This window comes from Macaca fascicularis, chromosome 1, assembly GCF_037993035.2.
Source record: "Macaca fascicularis isolate 582-1 chromosome 1, T2T-MFA8v1.1".
Lineage (NCBI taxonomy): Eukaryota > Metazoa > Chordata > Mammalia > Primates > Cercopithecidae > Macaca > Macaca fascicularis.
The window spans coordinates 44,408,535-44,425,437 of NC_088375.1; the positions used below are offsets into that span (position 1 = coordinate 44,408,535).

The 16,903-nt window shown below is 36.4% G+C and overlaps 1 protein-coding gene across 2 annotated transcripts in view; it reads left to right on the top strand.

Annotated features, from left to right (window-relative positions):
- Positions 1 to 16,903, top strand: part of PLA2G4A (phospholipase A2 group IVA) — a 148,072-nt gene that overhangs the window by 64,281 nt on the left and 66,888 nt on the right. For both annotated transcript variants that reach the window (XM_005540257.5, XM_005540258.5), the window contains 2 exons: positions 12,427 to 12,464; positions 15,884 to 16,025. In XM_005540257.5, coding sequence (XP_005540314.1) covers positions 12,427 to 12,464; positions 15,884 to 16,025 — 180 coding nt within the window. The remainder of the gene's footprint in view (positions 1 to 12,426; positions 12,465 to 15,883; positions 16,026 to 16,903) is intronic.

The following is a 16,903-nucleotide window of genomic DNA, read 5'->3' on the forward strand; positions in this document are numbered from 1 at the left end:
TAGCAATAAATCTCTCTGGGGGAATAATTTCCGTCTCAGAGAATCCTCAAGTAAGTAGGGACAAAGCAGCGAAAGGCCAGAAGGAATGATGGGAGGTTATTGTTATTTTTGACTTTCTGGGTTTGCTGCATTTCTGAAATTTTGATAGTTTATTTTGGAATAATGAAACCTTAGGGAAATTATTTCGTACAGAATAAACTCATTGGATTTTGAATTCTATATGAATCTAATTTAGTAGTTTATAGTAAGAAATGTAAAGAACTGGTGGGCCTGTATGTGTAAGGCTGGTTAACATACTAATTTCTTGTTGTTGGGAGAGACGATGTGTTTCCGCACATCTTTAGAATGACTTTCCAAGTACCTCCACTCACCTCAACCTACCTCTCCCTTAACTCTCAGCTACTCCATGTTGCCTTTCCTGTTACTATCCCTAATGAATCTATGAATCTTCCTCCTTTGAGTCTCTGTGATAATTATCTATGGTATTCATTGGGACTAAATTATTTATACTGTTCAATTTTTCATTATCCTCTTGTAAACTAAAATCCTCTAGGTCAGAAAACTTGAAATACTGATTAAATGTGCCTACAGAATTAATTACATAGATGACGTTTATGGAATGAATGTGTACCTATTTAGAAACCAGCTTAGCCCAAATGAGCTTCTTGACTAGTCCATACAATCAGAATGGCCTAGGTACCTTGAGGATGCTCTGGTCCATGCACTCCTTGGTGCTTCCACCTGCTGCAGAAAGCATTTCTTCTGTCTCATGCCAAGAGATGCACTCCCCACAATTCTGTCGACCCCTTTTAATGCTATTTCATTCATTACTTTTACAAACATTTATTGAAGATCTGCTGTGCGCCAGCCATTATGTTTTGTTCAAGGAATATAGAGAATAAAGCACAGGAAGTTCTTCCGTCAGTTATCTCCCTCTGGGAAGGAGGTGAGTAAGGGTTGAAATGAGAAGTGGAAGTAGGGAGATACATACATGTGATAAAAAGAAATCCCCAGATGGTGAGATAAGTACCAATGAGATATGTATAGAGTGCTGTGGGAAGGCAGAATAAAGAACGATCATTTTGTGACAGGAGGCCAGGGATGTCTCCATAGCAGTAGCTGATTTTGAACAAGTTGAACGGTGAACTGTGGTTAACACGTTGGCATTGAAAGACAGGCTGTTTGGTGTTTAAATTCCAGTTCTGTTCCTTGCCATCTGTTTTATTCTGGGAAAATAACACGTAACTCTTCTGTTCCTCAGTTTACTCACCTATAAAATAGAAATAATATCTTCTAAGGGAATCATTATGTTTAAACAAGTTAATTTTATTTATGTATATATAATATATGCATATGATAATATATAGTATAATGTATATTACATATAAACATATTTAATTATAATTTGATCTATTTTATGGTTCAATATATGCTTACATATTATTTAGTTTATATATTAAGCATATAATTCAATACGTGATTGAAAGTGATTAAAAGTATGTTAATACTATAAAGTAATCAAAATAAGTGATTAAATATATTGATACTATAAACACATAGATGTACTCATGTATACATAACAGGGCTTAGAACAGTTTCTGGTACATATTAGGCACTATATAAATGTTACTTGTCATTGTTGCTGTTATTACACCTTAAGAAAAGAGAGGATTTCATCAGTAAAGTAGTTATGAGCATTCTGGGCAGAACAGATTGCTGAAGGCCAGAGTCTTGAAAGAAGAAAGCAAGCTGGGGCACAGCAAGATAAACGGCTTGGCAGATCCGTTTCGCTGAATCATAGGGAAGAGCGTGTAGAGGTGGTCAAAAGCTAAACTCTTCAGGCCTTAGCTATTGCATGTTGCTAGCATAGGCTCTCAGTAAATGTCTGTTGAGGGCTTTGGAAGCATGGATTGGACTTTCTGAAATCATTTTTTTTCTTTCGTCACTTTAGTCCATGATACACAGACTCCTGATAAGAGAACATATTGTGGACAACATTCATTTCCTCTCCTCTGTCATTTTTTATGGCTAGATGTGTAATCCCCAGGGCTCTAAAAAGGCTTTCCACATTCCTGAATTTAAAGAAGCTTATGTAACTACTTTTTTAGTGTGCCTGAGAAAACAGTCATCCAAGCAGGCTTTTCTTCATTACTCTGTTTTCAGACTTCTTGGTAGTTTTATCTGAATGATAATCCTTTGAGCTGCAGGGGTAGTTGGGAGAGAAGTAAGCATGATGGCTAAGGGGAGAGTCCCCTGCTTGTTCCTCAGATCATGTGGGAGTGCCCTGTGCAAGCCACCCAGCTATCCAACCTCTGTCCTCAGCTGGGAATCCCAGTCTTCCTGATGATCATTCTACAATGTTTACAGAGGTTGTAAGAGAGAGGAGGTGGTGAGGGAGCAATGGGAGAGAAGAGATGTAAGCCTTGAAGATAGTTATGGCAACCCAGTGGAGGAAAAACAGCACTTAGATTTGGTGAAGAGTGAACAAATTCTTCAAGGCAAAATAGTATTAGCAAAAACTCTTTCATAGTTTTGTCATGCAAACGTTAATACTGAGTCAACATAGAGTGATTTCTGTGTCCAGGAGACGCTGGAGAAATAACAGGAGCTTCCAAATGGAGTTGGGCAGATTCCCAGGGCCCTGCTTTACTCACTTGGAGTCGAAACTGGGAATTGAGAGGATGGACCCTCATTTTGCCTCTGTCATTCATAGCTCTCCAGAATGTTTGAATTGTTATCCTTTCTTTCTGAGTCTTATTTTCTTCATCTGTAAAATGAAGGGTTGGATTAAATTTTTTCTAAGCTCCTTTCTAATTTGTAAAATTCTGTGATCTAGAAAGAATACTTCTCTTCTTTTAAAAATATTTTATTTTTATTTTTATTTATTTATTTTTTGAGACAGAGTCTCGCTCTATTGCCCAGGCTGGAATGCAGGGGCATGATCTTGCTTCACTGCAAACTCTGCCTCCTGAGTTCAAGCCATTCCTGTGTCTCAGCCTCCCGAGTAGCTGAGATTACAGGCAAGGGCCATCAGGCCTGGCTAATTTTTGTATTTTAGTAGAGATGGGGTTTCACCCTGTTGGCTAGACTGTTCTCGAACTCCTAACCTCAAGTGATCTTCCCGCCTCAGCCTCCCAAAATGCTGGGATTACAGGTGTGAGCCACCACACTCAGCCTGTTTTATTTTTTACGTTAGGTTCAGGAGGTACATGTACAGGTTTGTTATATGGGTGTGTTGCATGATACTGAGGTTTCGGATTCTAATGATCCTATCATCCAAGTAGTGAACATGGTATCCAATACATAGTGTTTCAACTCTTGCTCCTTTCCTTCTCTCCCCACTTTCGGAGTCTCCAGTGTCTGTTTTTCCCATCATTACGTTCCTGTGTACCCAAAGTTTAGCTTGCACTTGAAGTACAATACCTTATTTTCATTTGGCCTTCTTCACCCAAAAGCTTTCCGTTCTTCTCATTTTACAGATATGGAAGCTAAGTGATAATAATGCAAGAATAAAAATCTATCATTTATATAGTATTATATAATTTAAAAATACTAAGTTGTCAATAGATTGTGTTATTAATGTGAGAAAAATGTAAGCCTCTATTGTGCTCCTAAAATGTTGCTAAATAGTGAAAAAAACTGCACAAAAGTACAATTTTCAAGGAACTAAGAATCTGTTTGGAAAGTATACTTTCATGTGTAAACTGACAGGTAATAATAAACAGTATCATGAGGTATCTATTCATTGACTTACTTGAGAAGTTATTTATTAAACAACTGTTATGTTTCAGGCAGTATTCTAGGTGATAGTATCCTGGGAATTCTCCAGGGAGCTTGCATTCTAATAGGGAAAGTAAACAGGCAATGATGAGCAAAAGAATGATCAACACGCCATCAGCTAATGAGAAATACTGTGAAGAAAATAAAAGTATGCAGTAGAAAACAGTTGGTGGGCAACTGAAGTTTGTATAGTTAGAGAAGACCCCTCTAAAGCATTATTATTCTTTAAATTTTATTATAAAAATGTTCAATGTATAAAAAGTTGAAAGATTTATACAGTGAACATCATATAACTGCCACCTAGATTCTATAATTACCATTTTACCAAAAAATTACTCTTCTGATGCATTTAAAAGGAGGTAGCAGACAACAGTATACTTTACCCCTACAAACTTCAGCATATCATTAAATAGAGTTTAATATTTATGTATGATAAATGGACAGTGCAGGCAATGTGTACAGTGAGAGTCATAAGAATAAATTATTTATTCATTAATTAATTCATTTTACAAATAACTATTGAGCCTTCACTATGTGGTAGACACTCTTTAGGCACTGCCTATTTCAGCAGAGAACAAAATGAACAAGAATCCCTACCCTCACAAAACTTACATTCTACTTAGCAAGACAGATGAAAAGCAAGGTAAATATGTAAAAGATACTCCTGCCAGATGATGATAATGACAAGTGCTAACTAAACTAGGGACAGAGAATGGGGCAGTGTGTATATGTGTGTGTATTGTGAACTGTCACAAAGGCAGTTCCAAAAATTTGGTTAAGAAAGGCATCTCTGAGGGTATCTGAGGACAGAAGGCACTCCAAGTAGAAAGGCTCTGAAGCAGAGTTTGCCTAGCAAGATAAGTAACAGCAAGTAGGAGAGTGTGGCTGGAGCACAAAGAAAGAGTGGGAGGGAGACTGGGAGGAGATCAGGTCAGAGAGGTGAAGGCAGGGCTGAGGGAGCAGGATCATTGCGGGTGACAGTGGACATCAATGGCTTAGGCATGTCCTTAAAGAAAGGGTGTGGTTGAGGTGGTTGGGTCTCTAAAGGGGCGGAAGGTAGTCCTGGTGAAGAGAACAGCCTAATTGAAGGCATTGGACTAGAAAGGACGGAGCATGTTTGGGAAACCATGCCTAGACAAGTTTGATGGGAACAGATCATCCGTTCATGAAGGAAGAAGAGGTACATTGGGATGAGACCATAGCAGAGTAGAAATGTGAGATGTAGGAGTTTTGATGTTATCTTACTTACAGTAGTGAGTTACGGAAGGTTCGTGACCAGGTAATGGGGAACTGAGAGGGAACTTCTGACTTTTTCCTCAGAAGCATTAGCAAGCAAAACGTTAGTAGGTAGAGATACCAAGAATGTTGATATGGAAAACAAAAAGGTGGGTGCAACTTACCACAGACTGCTTCTGTAGAAAGTGACTAGAATGGGGAGTGTAGAGTGATTTGAGGAAAGTCACGCTTGGCACAGCTTTAATGTGTCAAGTAGAGTTGAATGCAATGATTGCTTAGAAGCAATGAGGATCCGCTGAAGGTGGAAAGCTGAATTACGCTCTTCCTTAGACTGTGATTTTATCACTCAACTTTTATAACTGTTTTTTGGGGGAGAAAGACAATTTTAGGGCTGCCATTGATAAAATCTGGGTTAAATTGTATTTGTTGGAGTCAAAAGTTTAGAACATCAGAATTGTTGTTTGAGAGATGCTGGCACAACCTGCTGCTTTTGACCCAGACTCAGAGTCAGATGGCCACTTCCCAAGATGGAATCATGATTCTGCTACTTATTAACCATGTGATGGTGGACATGTTATTTTTTCTGACTTTGCCATGCATCCTCATCTGTAAAACAGGGTTACATATAGTACCTACCTTTTAGGTTGTGGTTACAGTTAGATAGGTTAACGCATACAACATATTAAAATACTTCCTGGCCCATTAAGCACTAAATAAATATTAAGTATTCTCACTCTAATTATAATTGACCAGATTTAACTAAATATGTATCATGTGCTTTATGAAGCTGATTTAACTGGATATCAAACATACTTATTTGTTTGAACTTACGGACCAAAATGAACTTGTTATTTAAATACTAATGGTAGAACTTATCGATGCAGTGATCATTTGTTTCAAGATAGTTCAGAATGCACCAGTCACTCATGACTGAATGTGTCAAATGTAGTTTGGGGTTACAGTGGCCCATTTTAAAGTGGAAAGGTCTAGAATATTCAGAATTTAGAGTGTTTCAAGAAACAAAGTAGCCCACTTCAAAAGAATCATGAAAATGCTTAGGCTTGGAAGCAGATAAGATTATGCTTCTTTATTTCTCTGGATGAAATTAGTTTGTTTTGTCCAACACTTTGAAAAAAGTTGTCTCTAAGTTGATCTTGTGTTTTAGTTTGCCATCTGTATTTAGAAGTTAGTGTTAAAAACAGCCATTCCTCGTGGCTCCTGTGGCATCTCTCTGATTTTGGCTGATTGCTTTCTTTGATTGTTGCTTACTCACGAGTGCAACTTGAAAATGAATAAGATAGTTCCACAGAAGAGATAGTGACAAAGCTGAAAAAAAGAAGGGAGTTTTTATGGTGAATTCAGAATGTTGTTAGTCTTGGGATGATGTCATTGGAAAACCATGTATTGATGTTTGAAAACAAAGACTGCAATTTAAATAAGTTGTTGAGACAAAGTGGAGTTTGGAGAGAAAACAAGAGAACGATATAATTTTGTAAGAAAGTTGAGAGACCTTTGGCTGAGATGTTAAAACTCTCAGATATTGATGCAGGACAGAGTTCAAATGTGGCTCAAGTAATTCCTGGCTTTAACAGAGAATGCATTTTTATTTTGGGTTACTAACAATTGAAACAAGTGAGACTTTTATGACTTTTATGGCAATTTATAACTTTTAAATTTTAGGGTGTTTCAGAATGCTCTTGCATTCTTGGGATTCCTCTGTTGGATGGTAAGTTCTGTCATGGAGTAAAACATGACTAGGTTATTTACCATTGTGTATCCAGCCGGGCACACATGAGGCACTTGAACCATTTTTGGATGAATGAATACATGAATGCACTTCCAGGAGGTGCTATAAACCTGACAAGTGCTCAGACAGGAGTAGTGAAAGTAATGAAGTTTAAAAGAGAAAAGTTAGACAGTCTGAGAAAAAAGAGGTAGTAGAGTGGTTTGGTAGTAGTGGTTTAGGAAATCTGGCTTATTGTATGAAAGCTAATGGTTACCCAGATCTTCAGAATTTCTGCTGATGTCCACCTAGTAAAAAGGACCTTAAATTAAGGAACATGAGATTATCATCAAATGTAAGGAGGAAACTATGAGAGTGTAGAACATGGCCACAGGAAAGACAATGGTTTTTAAAAGTCTTTCAGGTCTGTTAAGAACAATTATTTTGGGGGGGAGGTAGACACTCCTGAATTATCCTGAGTTCTTGGGTAATGAATTAGATGATTCCTGGTAGGAAAAGCTAATTTATTTTACTAAAAATATTATGTATATCTATATATCACTTAGCAGTGGGGATACATGCTGAGAAATGCATCCTTAGGTGACTTCATTATTGTGTGAACATCATAAAGTGTGCTTACATAAACCTAGATGGTACAGCCTGCTATACACCTAGGTTATGTGGTACAACCTATTGCACCTAAGCTGCAAGTCATGTTACTGCACTGAATATGATAGGCATTTGCAACACAATGGTAAGTATTTGCATATCTAAACAAACATATCTAAGCATACAAAAGATACAATAAAAATATGGCATTATAATCTTATGGGGACCACTGTTGCAAATGTGTTTCATCACTGAAACATAACTATGTAGTACATGACTATATATTGAAAAATAATTCTCAATTCATACAAAACTGTATCCAGGCCATCACCCATCATTCTATGCGACGAATGCTCCTTCTAACAACCCCACAATATCACCCCTTACCACAAAAACTTTCTTCAGTTTAATCTCTCCCACTCTAGGTTCCCACGCCACCCTTCCCACACCGCCCCTAATCCCGCCCCAAGCAGCTCTGAGAAACATCGCCCTTTATCTCTCCATACCACCCCCAAAAATGTTTGCTGCCCCAACACTTCACCACTATTTTGTTTTGTTTTTCTTATTAATATAGGAAGACAGGAATGTCAGGCTTCTGAGCCCAAGCCTACACATATACATCCAGATGACCTGAGGCAACTGAAGAACCACAAAATAAGTGAAAATGGCCGGTTCCTGCCTTAACTGCTGATATTACCTTGTGACATTCCTTCTCCTGGACAATAAGTCTCTGGAGCTCCCCACCAAGCACCTTGTGACCCCCGCCCCTGCCCACAAGAGAACAATCCCCTTTAACTGTAATTTTCCACTACCTACCCAAATCTTGTAAAACTGCCCCACCCCATCTCCCCTTGCTGACTCCTTTTTCGGACTCAGTCCACCTACACCCAGGTGATTAAAAAACTTTATAGCTAAAAAAAAAAAAAAGAAAAAAAAGAAAAAAAATTATTTTACTAGTGTCTCATTCAACTTTTAAACATGCAGAATTTATTAGATGTGGGTTTGCGTGTATTGATGGGGTTGTAATTTCTGCTTTGCACTTCGATTGCCTCCTTGGCAGATCCACATCTTGTTCCTTCTTTACACAATTGAGATACAAGGTACAGAAACATGATTCTAGGTAAAAATGACCCTTTAAAAATGACTTTATTTATTATCCTGCACAGGTCAAGTAAATATGGATAAAGCAGAAAATATGTAATTCTCTTGAAAGATGTGCATAATGATTGAATCAATATGATGATTAATTGCTGTTTGTTTCTACCTAGAAAAAAAAATGAGTAAATTAGGGATCAGAGTTCAAAATAATGTTTTATTGAAAGTAAGTGTTGTAAATATTGGAGCACATAAGGGAAGTCATGGCATATTTGAAGAACTCTTTACTAATAGGATAGGTTCTCAAGTTTGAAATTATTTTGTTATGTGCATCTTTTTTGTAATAATCATTTTAAAGCAGGGGTCCCCAACCCCTGGATCTGGTCTACGGCAAGTTAGGACCTAGGCTGCACTGCAGGAGGTGAGAGTTGGGCAAAGGAGCAAAGCTTCATTAGTATTTACAGTCGCTCCCCATCACATTGCTGCTCTGCCTCGTGTCAGATCAGCGGTGGCATTACATTCTCACAGGAACGTGGACCCTGTTGTGAACTACACATGTGAAGGATCTAGGTTCATGCTCCTTATGAGAATCTAATGCCTAAGGATCTGTCACTGTCCCCCCTCACCCCCAGTGGAAGGCCTAGTTGCAGGAAAACAAGCTCAGGGCTCCCACTGTGTACATTATGGTGAGTTGTATAATTATTTCATTATATATTATTCCAGTGTAATAATAATATAAATAAAGTGCACAATAAATGTAATGCACTTGAATCACGAAACCATGCCCCCTCCCACCCCGCCACCCTGGTCCACGTTAAAATTGTCTTCCACAAAACTGCTCCCTGGTGCCATAAAGGTTGGGGACTGCTGTTTTAAAGGACCTCCTTATTGTCAGGCACTATGCTTGTTGCTTTAAGCTTCATTATTTCAAAATGACTGTGGAAAGTTTTCAAGATAATTCATAGGTTAGATCCTTTAAAAATTATTTGAAGGCTGAAATGGCTTTTAGTTTTTATAGTTTGTCTCCTCCAGTTCTGCCCACCCTCCTGTAAGTGAAAATCTCCAATTGTAAACATCTAAAATTGCTTTCCACTGGGGAATTCAAAGATGACATTGCTGCTTTTCACAAGAATACATGTCGACACAGCCTACTCCTTCCTAAAAAAGGTGGAGTTCTAATTAGTTCTAGTTCCTAGCTAGGTATTAGGGTGTTGGGGCAAGCCTGGAAGAGGTGGTCATTCTTCTTTGTAATTGTCTTGATAATACAAGCAGCGTGGAAGCCTGTAATGCAGAGATGCTTTATGCAGTGTGTGGGAAGAAGTTTAGAGTAATTGTTTAATGCCTCACAGGAAGTACATGTTTTTATCTGAATGGCATGTTCTAGGTAAAAGGTGCAGAGAGATTGTAAACATCAAGCTTATCATACATAGCATGTCTGAACATCGTGCACCCAGTAAGAGTGTTTTAAATTTCCTTCTGGTTGTGGGTGACCCACTTGGGCAGTGTGGAAGTGAGGATCCTAATCCGTGTGACAAGAACCTTAGCAGCACAGCCTGTAACATTCAAACTGTCAGAAAAATCCTGTGCCTTCTCTTCCTTTATCCTGCCTTTGTTTAAAGAGTCTTGTCAGTCCATCCAGGATCATGAATGTCTTAGCCAAGAAATGTAGATATAGAAAGTGCGTGCTAATGGAGAAGACAAATTTGACTATAAATGCAGCATGGTTGATTTTCCTCTTATTCATGGAGCTGTCAGAACAAACAGGCATTGGATATATTCAAGCATTTTATATATATATGTGTGTGTGTATATATATATACACACACACATATATATATATATATGTATAAATTTTTTTTTTCTTCTTTTTTGAGACAGAATCTTCATTCTCGTTGCCTAGGCTGGAGTGCAGTGTCGTAATCTCGGCTCACTGCAACCTCTGCCTCCTGGGTTCAAGTGATTGTCCTACCTCAGCCTCCTGAGCAGCTGAGATTACAAGCATGCGCCACCGTGCCTGGCTAATTTTTGTATTTTTAGTAGAGATGAGATTTCACCATGTTAGCCAGGCTGGTCTTGAACTCCTGACATCAGGTGATCCACCTGCCTTAGTCTCCCAAAGTGCTGGGATTACAGGTGTGAGCCACCACACCTGGCCAAACATTGGATATGTAATTTATAAATTGCTTGAAGACCTGCCTGCTGGGAAGCAGCATTTTCTTGAACACTTTCTGTCATGAGGTGGCACAACGAAAGAGGCCTTGAATCTTTCCATTTATTAGAAAACTCTACATAGAGTTGTAATATTGTTCATGTTATTTCCATCCACTCATGATGGCTTTACCTTCTGGAGATAAAAACATTAAATCTAGTATCATTTTAAGGGGCAATTTTTATGTATTTCTTGAAAAAAAATACAGACCATGCTTTACCCATATCTTGTTTTCTTCTAAATTGCATTCCCTGTTTGGTAGCCAATCACCCTTTGACGTTACTTTCATCTGGGCATGCATTAGTCCATTTGTCCTAGGATTCTCAATTACTTTATTAACTTTAAAAATATGTATATGCTTCTTTGATTAATGAACATTCAGAGTATTCTATATATAGGAACTGCTGTCTGGTTCAGACCATCCCATGATTTTGTCTCCAATAGTAATCAACTATTTCTTGATGAGAAAAGATTGCCTGATGCCCTTCTCCTCAGGTACACACACACACACACACACACACACACACAGGCGAACAGTAATTTGACAAATATGTGGTATCTGTTGTATGCCAAATACTATACAATGAACCAGTAATAGGAACCTATATAAGACAGAGCTTACAGTTTAGTGAGAGAGGAAAATTTTTGTATAGATGATTTCAATACCTTTTTCTTACTCATAAAATTCAGCTCTGAGAATCAATCATCTGAATGAACTTATTTTAACCTTTTGGAAATCTCCTTCTAGTTTGTATTTTTCCTTTCCTTGAAACTCACAAGGGTAAATCTAATAATCTATAGCATTTTATATTGATTCTAAAAATTTCCTCTTCACATTTCAAGAGGTATATCCTAGTTCTGTTCTACTTGAACTTATTGAACAAGTTAGCTCTATCTACGTTCTTACACTAACCCGATACAATAAAAATAATAACACGTTTACAACTGTGTAACAACTTTCAAAGCATTTTCTCATTTGGTTTTCATAACAATCTACAGCTGCATTTTTCATAGCTAATGCCAGGGATAATATTGAGAAGGTCTTTCTGTACAACAGATTTACAGTCTCTGGAAAAACAACTCTTAATATCTTAAGTGGATATTAGTCATTTTCTTTTCCTTTAGACAAAAATTGTCTCTCTGGCAGGATGCCATCCTTCAATATGTTTGATAGCCTCAAATAGTGTTGAAATAAATAAAAACCGGAGGCTTCAGATCTCATTAGTAGATATTTCCTGAGTCAACCACAGTTGGCTGGACCCTAGGTCTACTGCCCACCATGCGTGGGTGTTGTATTTCCAGGTTACTACAGCCTGCACTTGTCTCAGATACACATGTGTGAACTTTCACCCAGGCTGATTCTAACCTCTGGGCTCTTACAGCTTCTGATTTTGTGGCTTGAGGCAGCTCCTAAATAATAGACACAACATCTCAGTAGTTTTTATATCTCAGGCACTTTTTATGTTTTGTAAATAGTAATTGTGGTGAGCTACTTTATTTTACTGAGGGAGGAAAACAACCTAGGCAGAGATAATTCTTGTGTTTGCTAAAATGACTTACTAAGTAGACTTATTAAAAAAATACCAAAAAGTTGGTTTACTGAAATGCATCTGTAGTTTAGGGTCTTCATGGAGCTGTGTTACTTTTATTTTTAGGGTTTTGTTTTTTTAGATTAAAAATAATCTGGCACTCAAAAATTATTCTGAGTTTGTTTCCATTATATAAAACACACATCTACTTTATGACCTAATCTGATTAATATGTCTTTTTTTAGGTCACTGAAATGATTCTAGAAATGTCTCTTGAAGTTTGGTAAGTGCATTTATTTAGCTGGATGAGAAATACTGTGAGTGATCCACTAATTTATTTTAATTGTTAAAGAATTTTATATATATATAATTCTGCAGCTTTGAATATGTAGAGTGCATTATGTTTACTTTGCTTTTTTTAGTTGTCTGTTAATATCTACAAAATCTTTACAAGCATATTCTTATAGTCATTATTCTTATATTTTCATATACTTTGCTTGTTTTTCCAATAGTTTCGTGGTCATATAATAATGTCAGAATAAGTGCTTTTCAAAAGAGTGCTCCCTCTAGTCGTACATCTATCCCCATAGAAATGAATGCAGTTATTTAAGTGCATCTTCTATTGTTGATTGAGGTAGATATTCAAAAACATAGAAGTGAACATAAACAGGAAACTGTAATAATTTTTATAGATGAAAAACTGAAAATTGAGACTGATTTTGTTCATAGTGACCCAGCCAGACTACTACTAATAACGTTCCATGAAGCATACTGCTCTTTCAAAATGGCCTCCAAAAATGAACGTTAGGAAATCATGTACTTATTTTCAAATGGCGAATTTTAGGGGAGGCAAGTCTGCCTTGACCTAACTGATCTCTGATGTAATAATGAGTTCCCTTAACCTCTCTGCATCTCCTTGAACTTCCCTGTTGAACTTGATTTGACCAAAGTTACTAGTACATATTGTACACAAATGCCACGAAAACTAACTTAAAATTTTCACATCTGGTGATTTGGCAAATGTATGATAATGCATACATTGGGTTTAGGCATTTATTTATTGTATTCTGATCCCTGGAACATGTGGATTTGACTTAGTAAATGATTGGCATAAATTTCCATAACCTATTAATATATGTCAGCAAATATCAAAGGATAGTCCAAGTTATTGTTTGCATTATTTTGTATTAAGTTCATTCTTGCTTAAAAGTGGTATATTTTGGCATGAGATTAGAAACACTTGTTATTTGACTGACTATGGAAGCAATGCTTTTGTTTAATGGGGAATAGTCTTCACTGAGGTAATTAGGGCCATATTTTTATAATATTAAAAATTTCTTTTTTATATATATTATTTTATGTCAGCTCTAGAATAAAAACTGTTTTCAAAGAAAAATTCAATTTATTCAAAGAAAATTTTTTCATGTCATATCTTCTATTAAAACTAACATAGAATCAAGAAAGAATTAATTAGAAAGTTAAAAAAATGCATAAAAAGAGAAGTAAATTAGCCATAATTCTATTACTGAATTTATAAAATTACTCAGAAGTTTTTGAATTTTCCTCCAGATTTTAAAAACTGATATCCTTAAAACATCTAGGTCATTATACTGTTCAAAATTTTTTAAAAATCGTGATTCATTTTTAACAATTATATATAACAACACAGTATATTAGAGAGAACATGGCTTCCAGAACAATAAGACCTAGATTTAAATCTACCACTTGCTAATTATGTTAATGATTGATAGATTTCTAATCACTTTTTTACTCACTGGTAAAATAAGAAAAGAATACTTTCTAAGCATATCTACTGTGAAAAAAAAGTGTTAATTGGAAAAAATAATTTCCACTGATAACACTTATAACAAAACTAAAATCCTGCAAAATGACTATCTTAGGAACATAAATATATATTACAAAATTATCAACAAATATATTAGTATGATAGGATTAAATTTCAGTAGTGATTACCTTTAAGGAGCAGAAAATGAAATAAAGTTGAGGAGGTTTCATAGAGGCAACGGCACAGGTAAGATTTTAATTTCTTATAGTGTTCAGAAGATATCTAACCTAATACGTCATTATAAAGAATAGTAATAGAAAAAGAGTGTAGCCCAAGACTAGACTTAAAAAATGTTAACTCACTGTCTTACTATTTTCCCCCTTGTTACATAATTTCCAAAATCAAATTTAATAATTATGTAACCTAATACTTTTATATACAGTCCAGCAACCATTTCTTTAAATTATCTTTAAAAATTTTTCATTACTTCCCTTAAAATAGCTCTCCAGAAATAGAATTATTAGGTCAAAAGAAATCTATATTCTATTTATTTTTGAATATGCCATATTGCTAATCCTAATTTGAATACTGCTTAATTGCTTTTTAACAAATTTATATTCCCAAAATTGATGCATGAGAATATTAGTGTTATTTTACCGTTCTAGCACTAGAAAATAAGTGTTTAAAATATTTTCATATCAGTTATTTTAATAATAGTATCATTAATAAATTCACTAGTGAAATTAATTTTTTGGTTATTAATTATACTTTCTCGTTTGGGAGGTACCTATATTTATCCTTTGGGAAGTAGTAATTAAACTATTATTTGTAATGATCAACTATGACCATAAGGAACATAGCTCAGAGGCTCAGCAGTCTCATTCTGTATTTTACAAGGAAGAAATATACTGAACTAACAGAAATGAGATTTAAAATTTATTTACAATTAAGGTAAGGCCTTTTATGAATGGTAAAGAGACATATTTTACTGGTGATAATTCTTGACTTCTACATTTTGGATTTATTCACATTCCAACGTAGGCCGACAGATTTTTAAAAAGTATTTTTAAATTCAGTAGTTGGTATTTAGACTTCAGTATTAAGATATTTCTTATATGTGGCATGGTGAAAGTACATCACATGTTTACTATGTGATCCTAACCTCTCAGAGCCATAGTTTTCTAATTTATAAAGCTGTAGTATATAATAATATATTGTATAATAATGTGTAGTGATTACTCCCATCGTTCTTGCAATGATTCATATGTAATACCTAATGTGGTTTCTGGCATAGTGTAGAGAAATTGCTACTGCCTTTATTAGCAAGATAACATATATATAATTTAAAGGGTTCTAAAGTCCTCTAGTTGTACACTTATTTGTGGTTATCTCAAGTTCTGTGATTAGAAGTTATTTTCTTTGTTAGAGGGGGGCATCCCTTATACAAGGCAATTAATTAAGACAATATTTCTGCAAATATGTTCCTCAGAATGCTGGCTCTTTGGGATGTTAGAAAGTAATTATCATGGTGGAATAGTGAAGGGTGGAGAGATAAGGGAAGGAATTCTTGGTCAAGTAAGTTTGGGAGATCCTGTGCCAAACAAATATAAACAGGGTTCTTTACTGAAGCACTTCCCAGTCTTTGTTATAATATTCAACCTATCAGGGGCTGTTTGTTTGCTTGTTTATCTGAAGCATTGAAAAGTCCTTTTTCTCTGAAAACATGGCGTGGAAAATGCTGCTTTAAGATAGCCATCATTTTATCCTCTTATTTTAGGTCCCTGCTTAGAAAATGGCTTGAGGGAAGCAGTCAGCATGTATCAGTGTGGCTCCTAGGGACTTGGAAGAGCCGGCTGGATGGGAAACCAGACCACTGGGAGCATTGGCTCATGACTTTAATCTGTTTGGTATTACAGCTCGTGCCCAGACCTACGATTTAGTATGGCTCTGTGTGATCAGGAGAAGACTTTCAGACAACAGAGAAAAGAAAACATAAGGGAGAGCATGAAAAAACTCTTGGGTCCAAAGAATAGTGAAGGATTGAATTCTGCACGTGATGTGAGTTGGAAATTTTTCAAGTGTTGCTATACTTTAATAATAATTTATCTTGGACAATTTCCCCAAGAATTTTATCCAAATACGGCAATATTGAGATTGAGCATTATTCCTTTAGTTTTTTAAGGTAAGGTAAGTGATTTGTAAATGAAAACTCTTTGAGGAAGGTCATCACAAATAGTGCCTTAGTTGGTAACATTTATCAGCTATAGTTTTTATTTTTACTTTATATTTTAGAGCAGTGTTAAGTTCACAACAAAATTGAGCCAAAAGCACAGAGAGTTCCAATATGCTTCTTCTCCCTGCACAACCTCACAAGTTTAGTCAGGTTCTCCAGAGAAACAGAACCAAAAGATATACACAGTAGATATGAAGAGATTTATTTTGAAACTTGGCTCACATGATTATGGAGTCCAGGCAGTCCCACGCTATACCATCTGCACACTGAAGAACCAGGAAAGCCAGTGGTGCAATTTCGTCCAAGGCAAAGATGCACCAATGGAGTAACTCCCAGTCAGAGGCTGGGCAGTTGGAGGGGGAGGTGGGAGTCTTGAAGTCTGAAGGTAGGAGAACCCACAGCAACAATGTCTAAGGGCAGGAGAAAGGGGATGTCTCAGCTCAAGGACAGAGAGACAATTGCTCGCCTTCCACCTTTTTGTTCTCCTCAGGCCCTCCAAGGATGGAATGATGTGTGCACCCATTGGCAAGGGTGGGTCTTCTTTACTCAGTGTGCTGATTCACATGTTTTTCTTTGGAAAACACCCTCATGAGCACCCCCAGAAAGAATGTTTTTCTAGTGATCTGAGTATCCTTTAGTCTGGTCAGGCTGATAAATAAAATTAACCATTATACTCCCCAACTATCAACATCCCACACCAGAG